This window comes from Canis lupus, chromosome 15 (genome assembly GCF_011100685.1).
Source record: "Canis lupus familiaris isolate Mischka breed German Shepherd chromosome 15, alternate assembly UU_Cfam_GSD_1.0, whole genome shotgun sequence".
NCBI classification, from domain to species: Eukaryota; Metazoa; Chordata; class Mammalia; order Carnivora; family Canidae; genus Canis; species Canis lupus.
The window spans coordinates 46,627,505-46,642,997 of NC_049236.1; the positions used below are offsets into that span (position 1 = coordinate 46,627,505).

Genomic DNA, 15,493 nt, shown 5'->3' on the forward strand with positions numbered 1-15,493 from the left:
GCAGAGACCAATATATGTTTCTTATTACTTCACACCATCCATCTTGTGAGAAAATAAAATGAGCTTTTATTTAATTTTTAAAGACATTTTATTTATTTGAGAGAGCAAGAGTGCACAAGTGGGGGGGTGGGGCAGAGGGAGAGGGAAAAGCAAACTCCCCACTGAGCAGGGAGCTGGACATGGGGCTCGATCCAAGAACTCTGGGATCATGACCTGAGCTGAAGGCAGATGCTTAGCCCACTGAACCACCTATGTAACCCTATAATGATCTTTTAGTATAAAAATTCCTAAGATGAAAACACGGTTTACTTGGCCTGTGCAGGAATGCAAAAGATTGTGCCCATCTGGAGAAGGCTATTAGGTGTCTACCTGGATGTGTTTTTCTATGGCATTTATTACCTCTGAGAATGTTGCAGTTCAAGGTCAGAGCCCTTGATAGATCATATTGATAAAAATTGGACCCATTCAGGATTGGACTCCCATTAAGCTTAGTTTGAGAATGACTGCCAAAGCCTGGATGCCTCTTATGGCATCTTAAAAAATATTTTTCTTCTGAACAAGGACACTTGCTTGCTATGTTCTGTATGTTTCTTTCTGTAGTCAAGTTACCTGGGAAGCAAAATCATAATCACGACGTTCTTAAGTCATGATGAAAAATAAAACTATCAGGGGATACAGGGCACAGCTGGATATATTCATTTCCCATTGGGTAGGATCTCCCACAGAAGAACTTGAACTTGTGCTCCCGCAGAAGCACCTGAGTGGCTCAGTCAGTTAAGCGTCTGCCTTTAGCTGGGGTCAAGATCTCAGGATCCTGGGATTGAGTCCCACATCAGGCTCCCTGCTCTTTGGGGAGCCTACCTCTCCCTCTGCCTCTGCCGTCCTCTCTCTTTTCCTCTCATGAATAAATAAATAAAAAAAGAAGAAGAACTCGAATATTTAATGTCTGTTGGGTGAAGCACCTTGGGAAGTGTTTGGGTATTTATTGCTAATGCTTTTCTAAAATTAGAGTACTAATGGCTTATGACATTTAAATATTGAAATAATTTAATATTTATCTGTACAAGTATCTCTGATTAGCTCCAGTAAGCCACAATCATATCTTTTTCAGTCTCCGTTAGTTGGCGCAGCATCATAAGCACATACATTAAGCGTTGTGGTTGCTGATTTCTAGTTTCACAATAAAAAATGCTTTTTCTCTTTTATGGTAAACTCCTAATTCCCTAGTGTATGTTAGGAACTTGGCATCATGATTAATTCAGCATCCTAGATTTTAAGTTATGCTTTTAATTATATAATTTATATAAATTAAAACAATGAAATGCATATAGCAGAAGCAACTGAAGATAATTTATCTCATTATGTAATTTATCATTTAGAAAGTTTTTTTTTGAGTAACTTAAAGTTACTATTATGTTGCAGCTACATGGAAATGACTATTTAGTAGAGATTTATGATTAATGTCAAAACAAAATGGAGAAAAAAGTAGCTTTACTTTAAAAGCCTTACTTCCAGGGGTGCCTGGGTTGCTCATTGGTTACATGCCCGACTCTTGATTTGGGCTCAGATCATGATCTCAGGGTCCTGGGATCAAGCCCTGAGTCTGACTCTGTGCTAGGTGGGGAGCCTACTGGAGATTTTCTCTCTCTCCCTCCCTCTGACCATCTGCCCCTGCTCTCTCTCTTTCTCAAATAAATAAATAAATAAATAAATCTTAAAAAAGAAAAAAATCTTATTTCCAAATATTCTTCTTTTTGAAAGAGGGAAGAAGCAGGCTTCAAAAAAATGCCTGTGTGATTTCAAATGAAGATAGGTGTCGTAGGGGCACTCAGAGAAGGAAGTGGAAGGCTTTGACTCTGTTTTTCAAAACTGATTCTACTATTTTTAGAAATGAAGAACTTTAACCTTAGAGGGTGGGAAATGATTTCTCTGGCTTGTGTTTCTGAAAAATTAATAAATCCCCAAATATTAAAATTAGGTTTTCTTTGGAGAAAGATCCTACTAATGACAAGATAGATAACATGAGTTAGAACTAGCTTTTTAGTGCAAAGTTTTAGAAAATTTTCAGTTTTTGAATGTATGTAATTCTTATCATAGGCAGTTATCCTTTTATTCCTTTGGAATTTTTCAGAGTCCTGACTTTAATTTTTTCCTCTAATTTTATTTTTAAAATTAAAGCTGTGAATTGAAAATGTTAGTTTTTAAAAATTACTTTCGTTTTTCTCCAGCTTTGATATAATGAGGTATTATCTTGGTTTTAACTCCAGATAAAAAACTTGATTACAATTTATCACCTAATTTGTGAGACTTTTTGAAGTATTGTATTTGAAGTATTGACACACAATGTTACATTAGTTTCAAATTTACAACATAGTGATTTGACAAGTCTATTTGTTATGCTATATTCATCACAAGTGTAGCCACCGTCTATCACCATATAGTGTTATTATGATATCATGGCCTATATTCCTTATGCTGTGCCTTTCATCCCTGTGACTTACTCATTCTATAACGGAAAGCTTGTACCTTCCACACCCCTTCACCCACTAAACCCTACCCTCACCCTTCCCTCTATAACCACCTGCTTTTTTTCTGTATTTATGAGTCTGAGTTTTTTGTTTGTTTGTTTTTGTTTTTTAGATTACACATTTAAGTGAAATCATACAGTATTTGTTTTTTTCTGACTTCTTTCACCCCTCTAGGTCCATCTGTGTTCTTGCAAATGGCGGGATCTCATCTATTTTATGGCTGAGTGATATTCCTCACCTAACTCTTTAGATAGTTGTACTTTTGTTTTCAGTGACAAAATTAGTCTGTATCTAAGAGTTTTTTTTTAAAAAGATTTTGTTAGAGAGAGAGAACAAGCACGAGTTGGGGGAGAGGCAGAGAGGGAGAGGGAGAAGCAGGCTTCCTGCTGAGCAGGGAGTGCACTGTGGGGCTCAATCCCAGGACCTTGGGATCATGACCTGAGCTGAAAGCAGATGCTTAACCAACTGAGCCACCCAGGTGCCCCCAATCTAAGAATTTTTATTATGTAATATGATTTGATTATTTATATTCTGCTTTATCAGGTTCCTTTTCATTTCTTAGCCTTTTTGCTTTCTTTTTTCTTTAGCAACAGCTGTGTCCTGTGTTGTAAGATCTCATTCCTCACTCTAAAACATTACTATTGGAAGTGTAAACTGGAACAGATTTATCTGTACAGTCACTGAAAGCAACTTAAATGTTCATAGAATCGATGCTGTGGTGTTCCTTTTAATGACATGGAGAGATATCCATAGTATATTAAATGAGATAGTCTTGTTTGCACATTTCATTATGAAAAAAGGAAGCAAAATTCTGAAAAGATTAAATCTAAAATTTACTAGCCTCAGGGTGAGATTTATTATAGGTAACTTAATGTAAGTGAACTTTTTGTTGAAACATAATAGAAATGTGCACCAATAATAAGCATACAGCTTTATGAATATTCACAACTTAAAGATAACCTTGGAATCAAAAAATGTCAGATGTATCTTCCCCAAATTTAACTCTGTTCATATCTCTTCCCAGCCTTTTTTTACCATGACTGATTTCAAAGCCAACAGTAAGGACAGATTCTTCCATTTAGCTCTTACAAACTAGAGTTTGGCCTCGGACTTCCCATATGCTTGAGGTGTTCTCTCTGCCTAGGCCGTGCATTTTCTCCTACTGTTTGCAGAATCTGGAGTGTGCCCCTTCCTCCCCAGTTCTCCCTTTCTTCTTTGAATTATCTGTTCTTCAAGACCCAACTCAAATGCCCTCCCTTACATGAAACTCATCTTCAGCTTCTCCTTCCAGCTCTCCATGAGCCTCCAAGCAGTCTCTACCGTTCCTTCCACTGCCTTAACTGATCACAGGATTCTCATTAGTCGCTTCTTTGACACTACTGAAAACTTTAATGGAATTCTCAATAGCAAGCATTTTATTGATGTGTTTGATATTTTCTGTCGAGAACATGAGAAAGGGAATTTGGGCACATCGTTTGTTAATAAGAGCCATGGAGAATTTATTCCAGAGTCTAAGGGGGAAAGTGAATGTATTCATTCCCTAGGGTGGCTGGATGGCTTTCATCAATTAATCAATCTACCAATCAGTCAATAAATAAATAAGTAAATAAATTAGTAAATTCATTCCTTCATTTACTCACTCACAGTTCTAGAGAATGGAAGTCCAAAATCAAGGTGTAGGTTGGCAGGGCCGACCTCTAAGTTCCAGGGAAGGCTTTTCCATACTCCTTCCAGCATATGGTGGTTCCCGGCAGTCCTTGGCATTTCCTGGTTTGTAAACACACCACTCCGATCTCTGCCTCCATTGTCACATGATATATTCTCCTGTGTCTATATTCACATTCACATGGCCATTTTCTCTTTGTGTCTTTGTTTTCTTATAAGGGCACCAGACATACTAGATTAAGGGACCACCCTACTCCAGTATGATCTCATCTTAACTGATGGCTTCAGCAATGACCTTATTCCCAAGTAAGGTCATTATGTTAAGCATGGCTTTTTATTCTGATGTTTTGACATCTGGAGCCTTACTGACCCTGGGGAGACTGCCCTTCCTGGGGTTAACCAAGTCCTTGAGGTAGTAAACTGAATATACTTTCCATGTGCCAACCAATCCAGAGCCCATTTTCTCACTTTTACTCTGTCTTTTGGGCTCTTCCACTCCATGTCAATATTCATTCTTCTGCCCTGATCACCTCAGGGCCAGGTACCTGATGCCTGACACAGCCCCTGTGCCCCAGAGCCTGCTAAAATAATTCAAACCAACCAATCCTAAGCCGGCTTACTCTGCCTCGCCTGTTTTTTCACATGGAAGGCACAATAAAGCCTCTTGCCCACATTTTTCTCCTCTTTTCTCTGCCTCTTGACTGACCCTGGCATACCATGCCTCCTGTTTCTAAGGACTGTGAGTATAAACCTCTTCCTTCCACTCAGTCATTTCCATGTCTGCGTGTCTTACCATACCTGATTCAAACAAATCCTAGGTACATTTTAAAACAGTCATGTTCTGAGACACTCAGGGATTAGAACTTCAGTGTGTCCTTTTGGGGGAATAAAACTCAACCCTAAGAGGGAAGAACCTATTTGCCCATATTTTATTTGCATTCCATCATAGGGCAGTGACAGTGATGCGACTCTGCAAATGATGAGCAGACTTGAACTGTAGTGTGCAGGAAGGAGAAGCTGTAGTAGCCCTCTGTTGTTAAATATCATCCTAGGGGAAGGCACTTGTTGCATTCACACTGAAAGTATCTCATAGGAGAGGTACAGAGGACTAAGGAATACAGCAAAAGATAGGTCCCCCACCTTTTTTTTTGAAAAGTGACAAAATACATTTAAATTCTCTGTTTAAAGATATTGAACAGATGAACTGTTGTAATGGTTGATTTTTAGGACTGTATTTGATTCTGAGTAATCTATTTTTTTTCTTTTTTCTTTAAAGAAAGTGGAAGCCCAGAATCTCGTGTTAATGCTATCCATTTCTTGGTACACAAACTGCCAGAGAAAAATAAAGAAATGTTGGATATTTTGGTGAAACATTTAACAAAGTAAGCCTCTTTCTCTCCTACTTTCTTTGCTTCGCTCTGGGTGCCATGCAGGGTTCTTGGATTTGTAACGGTTGGAAGTGGGGCTCTCTACACAATACCAGGACCACGCCTGGAAAGCCAGGCTGGACAGTTGACTCACTGTGTATGTTTTGGACAAGAGCATTGAAATATGATGCTTTCGTGAAGTAGTATAATTATTTGCTTAACATCACTGCCAGCAACTTGGGGTTTGATTGGAAGTAAAAGAAGAGAATATTATCCACTTCCCTGTACACAGATTCTGGAAATGTGATTATAAGTCTGTTAGTGAATTTAGTCTAGTTTCACACCTACCTAACTCTAAATTTGAACATGGCCTTTAAATTAGTTTAATCCAGTAATAGGTAGTTATTTCATAGGATCCATTCTAGTCTTTTTACTCCTTTAAAAAGCAAGCAAAATGTAATCATTTCATGGAGAAATTAGCCCCCTCTTCAAATATAAATGACTCTTAAATCACTGTAATTGCAGAATTTTAGAGGTAAGAGGAAGCTGAGGAATGCTGTTTTAGAATGCTTTAAATTCAGTTATATTATTTATTATGTTTTTGTTTTACATAAAAAGAAACGGAAAGTCAGACGATATTACATCCTCCAAAATGTCCTACTGCTAGTGTAGCCATTCATTCATTTAGCCAACACATATTTACAGAATGCCTTTTTTAGGTGCTAGTGGATACATAGTCAAACAAGATAGATGAATTCCTTACTTTCATGAAGTCCCTTCTTTCTAAGAGAGAAAAGATCATAAACAGATTACAAATAAAAATACAAAATACTTTCAGGTAATAAGTGGTTAAAAAAAACAAGCTACAATGAGGGGTTAGAGAATGTATATCGGCTATGGGACTACGAAGAGGGTTATTATGGAAGGTATCTTAAGGGTGAGACCTTTGAACTGAGACCTGAATTAAGTGTCAGGGCTTCTGAGAACAGTTGTATAGGTTGATCACTGCACAGTGAATTGGGCCAAAGAGGTGAATATGGGTGCTCTGACCAAGTTCTATGTAGCTAATTCTAACAGAGGTACCATACAGTCTGGTCATTACTGGAAGCCAGGGATATAATAGTCTAGGGAAAAAGAGGATACTAAAAATAGAGGGAAATGGTAAAAGAAGATCTTCAAGGGGCACAAACCTAGCATAAACATGGAATTATTAAGGAAGCCATTGTGGTTACAGCCAAGCATCAAGAACAGAGGAATAGTAGGAAGGTAGGCAGGGGCTTCATCACTTCCTAGGGTCTTGTCAGATCCTATTATTTCAGAAGCAGACATTGAGGACAGTTGAATATCTTGACTCCTTGTTTTTAAGGAAATAAAGAGTTAGCAGAAGATTGTATATTCCCCAGCTATTGGCTCTCTTTTGACTGGAGACTTTCTCTCCCCACCTCTTCCATATCAGTGTTTCAAATCACTCCAAGCAGAACCTCATGACTGTGGCAAATCTAGGAGTGGTGTTTGGACCAACTCTGATGAGGCCACAGGAAGAAACTGTCGCTGCCATCATGGATTTGAAGTTTCAGAACATCGTGGTGGAAATCTTAATTGAAAACCATGAAAAGGTAAACTTCCTTTGTTTTTCCTTTCCCGTTTTTTGGCTTTATCTCCATACGAAACTATAAGATTCCCCACTACCTTTAAATGGTTTTGTTATTATTATAATAAAGAGTTTGGTTCTGAGATGTTCCCATTGAGCTTCAGTCTTCCACTGGATTTCCGTAAATCTGAAGTTTACCTGGTCGTCTGTTATCTCATTGGTTTAAGCATTTACCCAGATGCAAATGATTATCTACAATATAATATTGGACTGTTTAGATTCTTTGCAACCTTCAGTCCTATCCTTGGATTTCTCAAATTCTATTTTTGTAACACAGGGAAAATATTTTTGCCAATCTGTGTCACACTCTCCCTAGAAAAACACACTTGTAACTCCCCCTTATGTCCCATATGGTGCTAACAGTTTCCGGGGAGTCACATGCATCCCTGAATCTGGGAACCCCAGGTTAAGAATTTTGGTTTATAATGAATAATCTCTTTAGTGACACAGCTTTTTACTTGTTTCTCTATGATCTGGGGACTATAAGAGTCTTCAAAATACAATAGATTCTTTCAAGAACTTTTATGTAGTTTTTTTCTCATTATCATTATAGTTCAGGACCTTGCTTATAATTTTACTCACTTCTTTTAAGATAGGAAATTTGAGAACTGTTAAAATGCTTGGTTACTCATTTGTTTATTAGAGGTTTGTTTGTTTGTTTGTTTGCTTGTTTTCAACTGAGATTGCACTATATGCCAAGCGTGTATGAGGTACTAGGCTGCGAAGATGAACAATACAGTCCCCGATGGAAAGCAGCTCACAGTCTGGGAGGTGGAGCCCTATTTTGGGAGTTGCATCCCATAGTATTTGTCCCTGTCTAGCATGCTATATAACTTATTTATTGTCATAGTTATCTATTTTTCCCTGCCAGATACTTGAGGACAGAGATAGTTTTTTATACTTAGAATAATACCTGGTACATATTAAGCATTGAGTTAATGTTTATTGGATGAATTGATGAACTCAGTAAATTTTAAGGAGGGTCAGAGGAGTGGGAAAGAAAGAAACAACAGAGGTATAGTCTCTATGAGCAAGGCAGAGCAAGAGCCTTGTTGCATTTGCTGTTTGCTAGAGCAATTCTAGCTTGTGTGAAGAGTGGTTCCCACTGAAGAGTTCAGTATGAGATCTGGTCAGAGATTTTCTTGTCCATTATAGTGAAAGTAGCTTGCTCATTGTTATAAGAAGGTTTTTTTTTTTTTTTTTTTGCTTGTTTTTAGATAGGAAGTGGTGCCCTAAGCTATCCAGATAATTTTAAGGAAAGATGGCTAATAAACATTTTTAGATGAAGAAATAATTAGGGGCACCTGGGTGGCACAGCTGGTTAAGTGTCCAACCTTTGGTGTTGGCTCAGGTCATGATCTCAGGATCATGGGATCTAGCCCCACATTGTGCTCTGTGCTCAGTGTGGAGTCTGCTTCAGATTCTCTCTCCCTTTGCCCCCCACCCTCAACCTGCTCACTTGCTTTCTCTCTCTCTCTTTCTCCAATAAATAAAGAAATCTTTAAGAAGAAAAAAGTAAATAGACCCACAAGCTTTGGAACAATGTTTAGTGGTATGGCTATCATTAGATTAAATCCCAATTAGGGAACTTCTATGCAGTTTATTTGTGAAAATACTAGCTCTGGGTCTTGCTCTTGGATGAAAGGATTGCCATCAAATGCTGCAGCTTTCTGTTTTCTTATTTGAAGCTGAGAAGATAAGTCCATGATTTTTCTACTCGGGACGTAGATAGTGCTGCTTTCACCTTGTTAACAAATCCTATAGGAATTTCCAAGTGGCATTGCTGAGGCAATTATAATAGTGATGGCAGATGAAACCAAACCCTCTCTCACAGATGAAGCTTTATAGAGCTAAGGAGAGGGCTTTCTGTTTTCCCCTCTGCCTTTCTGTGACTATGCTAGATAATGCTGTGAATGCATAGCCAATGTGAATTAAAGCACTGACTTTCCTATCAAGGAGGAGGCAAGTGAGATATTGAGTTTCAGATTCTTCATTAAGTGCGTGGGTTTAGATTTGGAAGCACAGGGTTGCTGGGGGTGGGGAGCTGTTAGCTTGGATTAGTTCATATTTCTGAGAACTTAATTTCCCCATTTCCTCTTCTTTTCTCTCCAATTTCATCCTTGTCTACTTTCACTCCCAGCTCTTTATTCCTGCTCAGCTGGACTCCACTTCAGAGTCCAGGCTCTGCTATGAGGAAGGATATTTCTGCTGATGAGAGTGGTTGGGCAGAGAAACTTCACATGGATGCATGTACCCATAGGAGCCTCAAGTTTCCTTGGCAACTGATCCATGTTTACCACCCAAAGATCTCGTGTTTGACTTGAATGTGGTGAGGGAGGGATATGGTTCCTCTTAGGAAATGTTTGAGAACAAAATGAGAAAGAGAGGAAGGAGGATAGAAGGGCTAAAAAGAAGAGTCTTCTGGGGGAAGAAAGAATTATAAGAGATAGGGGAGCAAAAAGCAGGGGCAGTGAGAGAGGGAATGAAGAGGCCTAGATAGTATCTACAAAGGAGAGCTGACGGAAGGGAGAGTGACAATAGAAGGAAGGCCTTTTCTTTCCCTCAGTTACTTATTTTTTCATCCTAGGAATGTGAAAAATGTTGACTCTGACCAGGAAAGTCACTAAAGCAGAAGAGGAAACTTTCAGCATATAATTAAAGCAAGAAAGCTCTAGATTAATTTTAGAGTTAGAAAAAGACCCAAGTTAATCTGCCTTGGAGATCACATTTTATCCTAGCCTCTTTGCTGTTTACGTAAGACCCGTATGTACTCTATAGGAAACTTAATCCACATGTTTTGGCCTCATTCCCACACAATACATTAAGATGTTGTTTTAAAAGAAGTGTTCATGGGCCAAAAATATTATCAAGGTCTTTCTTCCCGTGCAAACCAGAAAATTGCATTTCCCAGGTGGAAAAGGGTGCTGAGAAATTCCCATGGATTTTCAAATTGGGATTGTACCTTAGAATTTATGTATGAATTTTTCATAAGTTTGTTCTTTTTTGCTTTTTAAAAAAGATTTTATTTATTTATTTGAGAGAGAGCACAAGTGAGCACGAGCTGCGGGGGAGGAGTTTAGGGAGATGGAGAAGCAGACTCCCCATTGAGCAGGGAGCCTAGTGCAGGGCTCAGTCCTACAACCCTGGGATCATGACCTGAGCGGAAGGCAGACGCTTAACCAACTGAGCTACCCAGGAGCCCCCATATGTTTTGTTCTTGACAAAATATACTTCTTATGGATTGATGCACTACATTTGTGATGAGCACCTGCATGGAGTCAGATGTGGTGTGAGATTTGAGGGAAGTGAAGGCAATGAGTGCAGCAGGGAAAAGATCTGTCCGGCAGTAACTGCAGGATGTCATGGAGAATAAGCTCTCTCAGATGCAGATAAAACTGCCAAGACTTTAGAGGAGAATTTATGTCTGACTGTGAGGAATCTGGAACGTTTCCTGACTATGTGGTTTGCATAGGTTTTAATGGAGTTTGAACAGGTGGAAATGTTTTAAGAGGACATTTCAGGTATGGGGAAATCATGTAATCAGAGAAGCACAGAGAGTAGGTGTGTGTTCTGGGAATGCAGCTTCGGTTGGAACACGGGCAAGTGACATGAGATGTGATTGGAAAGAGATTTGGGCCAGGTGTGGGGAAGTTGGGAATGTCACCATAGGACTTGTGGATATCATTTTATGGGTACCAGGGCCTCTCATGGTTTTTAGGTAAACTGCTTCAGGAAGGTTAATCTGGCAGCAGGTTAGCAAGTAGAAAGTAGAGGGATAACAGACCAGGTGAGAGGTCACACAGCACATAGTTGAGGATATGGTAGTGAGAATGGGAGTTCAAGGGGAGCAGGAGTCATCTCCTGAGGTACAGTGGACACAGTCCAGGGATTGGATCTGTGGGCCATCTCAGAGGGTTATGTTATAAATGATGGTCAGTAGGTCATGACTGAGGACCCAATCCTGGGAGAATCTTGGTGTCATTAATAAAAAGAAGGAAAAATGGGTTTCGGACAAGAGTTCAGTTTATAAAATGCTGAATTGAATTGTTTGGATGTGTAACAAACAGTTGGAGATGTGGGACTCAAATTTGTGAGAGAATTTAGTGGTAGAAAGTATAAGATAGAAAGGCATGAGATTGGCATAGATAAGTATGCTCATTGTTTTATTATGCACTTTTGGTCTACTACATGGGGCACTTGTCTCCTGTAACTCTGGTGTCTACATCTGTGAATGTAAAATAGGTATTAGATATTTAAAATAGATATTATAGATATAATTAGGTACTTAAAATAGACATAAAGTAAAATATACATTGCATGCATATGGAATAGTATCCCTGTATATATACAGAACTCTTAGTACATATACTATCCCTTTATATCATGTGAGAAAACTGAAGGGTGAGAAATTAGCTTGTTTATGGGCACACTGCTGGTGAGTGGCAGGCAACACTTGGGTTGAACTAAGTAAGGATTGTTTGACTCCCATACTTTTGCTTCTCATAACTAGGAGAAGGTTAAGAGCAATATCCTTGAGAAACACCAAGATTTTTTGGTTAGTGGTAAAACAGGAGCCAGAAGAAACGCAGCCAAGTTTCAGTGTTGGGTTGTGAAGGGGCATTGTCAGTGATGCCGGACACTGTCACTTTGGGTGAGTATGAGTACTTACTCCAAGGGTAGATGTCTCTTGGAAACAAGAGCTGAAGACTTAAATGAGTGAGTGTTCAGCCATGGGTAGTAGCAGATATGCTCTACCTTGTATTTTTCCTGCACAACAGAATACACAGGTGGAAAAAGTCAGCACAGACAGGACAGGGAAGGGAAGGAGGAGGGTAGGACTGCTAGCACCTGAATTATATACAGTTTGCTATTCAGTTTCAATTCTAATGTTCTGTTAGCTAATTTCTGGGGTTGGGGGCTCATTAGGGGAACTGTGAAAGGTATGTTAAAGAACCCTCTTGGGACTTAATAGAGTTTATTGAAATGGAGCTCATTCTGCTATTGTACACATTTTTAGTGTTATAAGAGAAATTTGTGTTTATAATGTGACCCTTGCCTAGTCTCTCCCCTAGTCCCTGAGGGGCCCTAGTCGATTATGAAGAGCCTTTGAGAATCATCAAAGAAAACATTAATATCAATGTGGTTTTCTTTTATTATCTGTCTTATTTCATGTTAATACTTATATTGGCAATTCATATGAAGTAAGATATGCAATGTGACTCTCAACTAAATCACTTTACACAATTTATATAATTTTAATCCAGGTTATAGGCATGCCTTATTTTATTGCTTTTCACTTTACTGCCCTTTACAGATATTGAGTTCTCTACAGATCAGAAGTTTGTGGCAACCCTGCAGGGAGCAACCATCTATCAGTGCCATTTCACTTTGTGTCTCTGTCACATTTCACTTTTTGGTCATTCTTGGAATATTTCAATCTTTTTCATTATTATATTTGTCATGGTGATCAGTGATTACAACTTGCCGAAAGCTCAGATAGTGGTTAGCATTTTTTAGCAATAAAGTATTTTTTATTGAATGTGCATTGTTTTAAAATTTTTTTTAGACACAATGCAACTACACACTTCATACCCTACAGTACAGTGTAAACATAGCACTGGGAAACCAGAAAATTCATTTGACTCGCTTTATTACAATATTCGCTTCATTGCAGTGGTTTGGAACCAAACCCGCAATATCTTTGAGGTATGCCCATATATTTATCTTGTTAAGGATTATAATTGAATCTTCAGTGTGATATGCCAGATGTGGTGCTCTAGTTGCCTTTAGCTTTGTGTGGTGCTTCAGGTTGCCGTGGTGTTCACGGATTCTGTGATACGCAGTAGGTCATGAAGGTTTTTTCTAGTGTCAGCCTTTATATACTTCAGTTTCTGTGGACCACAGGGTACCGAGAGATAATCACATTTACATAAGAATTTTCCTTGATAAGAATTCTTAAAACTTAAAAAAAATAAACAATGTAGTCTTTGAAACGGTATGCTGGCAGCCTTTGTCTCATTTTTTCCTGGTGAGAAAATGGAGGGCCATTTGTGGCTCATGCTTTGTGGAAAAGGCTGATGTTCTGTTCTTGTTCTGAGGTATCTTCAGTAACCCTGCCTGTAACGTATGTTACAAAATCCTTGCGAAGGGCCAGTGTACCTCCAGTCACAGAGGAGTCAAGATGAGAAGGGCATACATGTTTCCTATCAGGCATGCACCACAGTCAGAATATTAAATTACATGCACACGTGAAGTACACCAAATGGCATGTTGCATTCCTCTTGTTAACCTTGGGACCAACTTTCTGACCTACATCCTTGTCTTTGCCAAAAGCTAGAAGATCATGTCCTAAGTTCAGTGGTGGGATGGGTTCCCTAGTCGATCTCAACCTGCAGTCCAGCAACAGCCGCATGTAGACTGGTTTTGGTTTGGGGCATCCCACGCCTTGGCTCCTGTGGCTGCAAAGGCGAGGCACATCTAACCTTCCTCTGTTGAAGATGTGCCTCGCGTACTACTTGCATACTACTCACTTGGTCTCTGTCATCCTTGACTATGAAAGAGGCCCAAGTGAGTAGTATGCAAACCATTTTCCTTGAGGTGCAAGGAACCTTTTTAGTCTTAGAGTGTGCCTGTCATTCAGGGGAAAAAGAAATCTCTTTTTTAAAAAAATGCAGCCTAAAATGCTTCTTGATTTAGCTTTGCTGGCACTGGGTTGCTAGGCAGCACCAGTTTTCATGTGAGAGAAAAATAAATATCTTAAACAACAGCAATGGTAATAAAACTCCAAAGCTTCTAAAAGCTTTGTTTGCCTGAGTAGTGATGGTTCAGTTTAGAAGTCAAAATCCCGTGGCAAGAAGAGTTGACAAATTGCAGGAGGGGTGGTTTTTTCCCCTTCTCCCAATTTTTTGAATGTTGGCATCTTGACATAGCCATGGACACTTACTTTACTGTTAGTTTTTTTTTTTTTTTCCCCTCAGTAGGGCCTTGCATTCTCTGGATTGTTTAAGAAGCAGCTTTAAAACCACAGAAAACTTTCTCTGTGCCTTTCTCCTTCCTCAAAGGAGAGTCAGAAGATAATAATGACATTGTCTTCTCAGTTCTGCTCTCTGTTTAGCTATGCTGCAGGAAGTCCCTTCTCTGAGCCTAGGTGTGGATAGGAGGGGATAGGTAGTGTTTTCCCATGGTACTAGCATCGTGTGATAAGAGAAAATTTGGGAGACAAGGTTCTTTCATTCTGCAGCATTTTAGTGTCCAGTATAGACAAAGCACTGGGGCTGTCTCAAAAAAATCAAAGAGCTGCATATCAGAAGGTGAGGGGATAGATTTATTTTCTGTTATCTAAGAAAGCATAGTCAGTACAGGCGAGCGGAACTTGCTAGGAGGTGAATTTTTGATTCAATAGAAGGAAGGACTCTTAATATTTTTAATAATGAGAATGTGTTCATGTTAGAGATGAAGATTGAGAAGCTGGAGAAAGAAAGCATGCCTAGGAGAGCTGGCCCACTCAGAAATTCTCTGCCAAGGTCCTTGGAGACACAGAGCTGCAAAGACAGGTCGTTAGAGCCTAGCTCTGGGCTTGGAACTTGGTACTCAGTCAGTATTTGTAGAATTAAGGATGATGAGGAACAAGATTCTTTTGTTCATCTCTCTTTTTTGAACAACACCAAGAGTTCTTGGAAAGGAAAATAAGAAATCAGGAGTGAGGGATTGGTAGAGGATGGGTAGGTGAGCAATGGTGAAGGTACCATCAGATGCCTTTCCTTAGGGGACAGTGTGGGGTTGGGGTGCTTATGGGCTTGACCATTTGCATGGATGTGCCCACTTTTATTTTCTTTTATAAAACAAAAACCCCAGCTTTCAGAGCTGTCTCTTTCACTTCTCTCAATGTAAAATTAAGAACAATAATAATTATAATAGCCAATATTGGCAGAGGGATGACTGTGTGCTGGGCACTAGGCTTAGCTTTTTCTATGACATTTTATTGAAATACTCTATATAGGATCACATAATGTAGCACAGTGAGCTCTAAAGTGAGATTCCTTGGGTTGACAGCTCCACCAGGTATGTGACTTCTGTGTGATTTGGTCACCCTGTTGATTCTCACTGTCAGTTTCCTCCTCTGTGAAATAGAAATAACAAAAGTACCTCTTCAACAGAGCTGTTGCAGAGATGAGGTGAGCTGATCCACACGAGGTAGTCATCTCACTGCTGTTGCACAAGTGAGGAAGATGAGGCTCAGGGAGGCTTAATCACTTGCTCAAGGCCATCATCCTAGAAAGTGA

The 15,493-nt window shown here is 39.3% G+C and overlaps 1 protein-coding gene across 6 annotated transcripts in view; it reads left to right on the top strand.

Annotated features, from left to right (window-relative positions):
- Positions 1-15,493, top strand: part of ARHGAP10 (Rho GTPase activating protein 10) — a 318,329-nt gene that overhangs the window by 214,889 nt on the left and 87,947 nt on the right. For all 6 annotated transcript variants that reach the window (XM_038558962.1, XM_038558960.1, XM_038558961.1 and 3 more), the window contains 2 exons: positions 5,470-5,575; positions 7,017-7,176. In XM_038558962.1, coding sequence (XP_038414890.1) covers positions 5,470-5,575; positions 7,017-7,176 — 266 coding nt within the window. The remainder of the gene's footprint in view (positions 1-5,469; positions 5,576-7,016; positions 7,177-15,493) is intronic.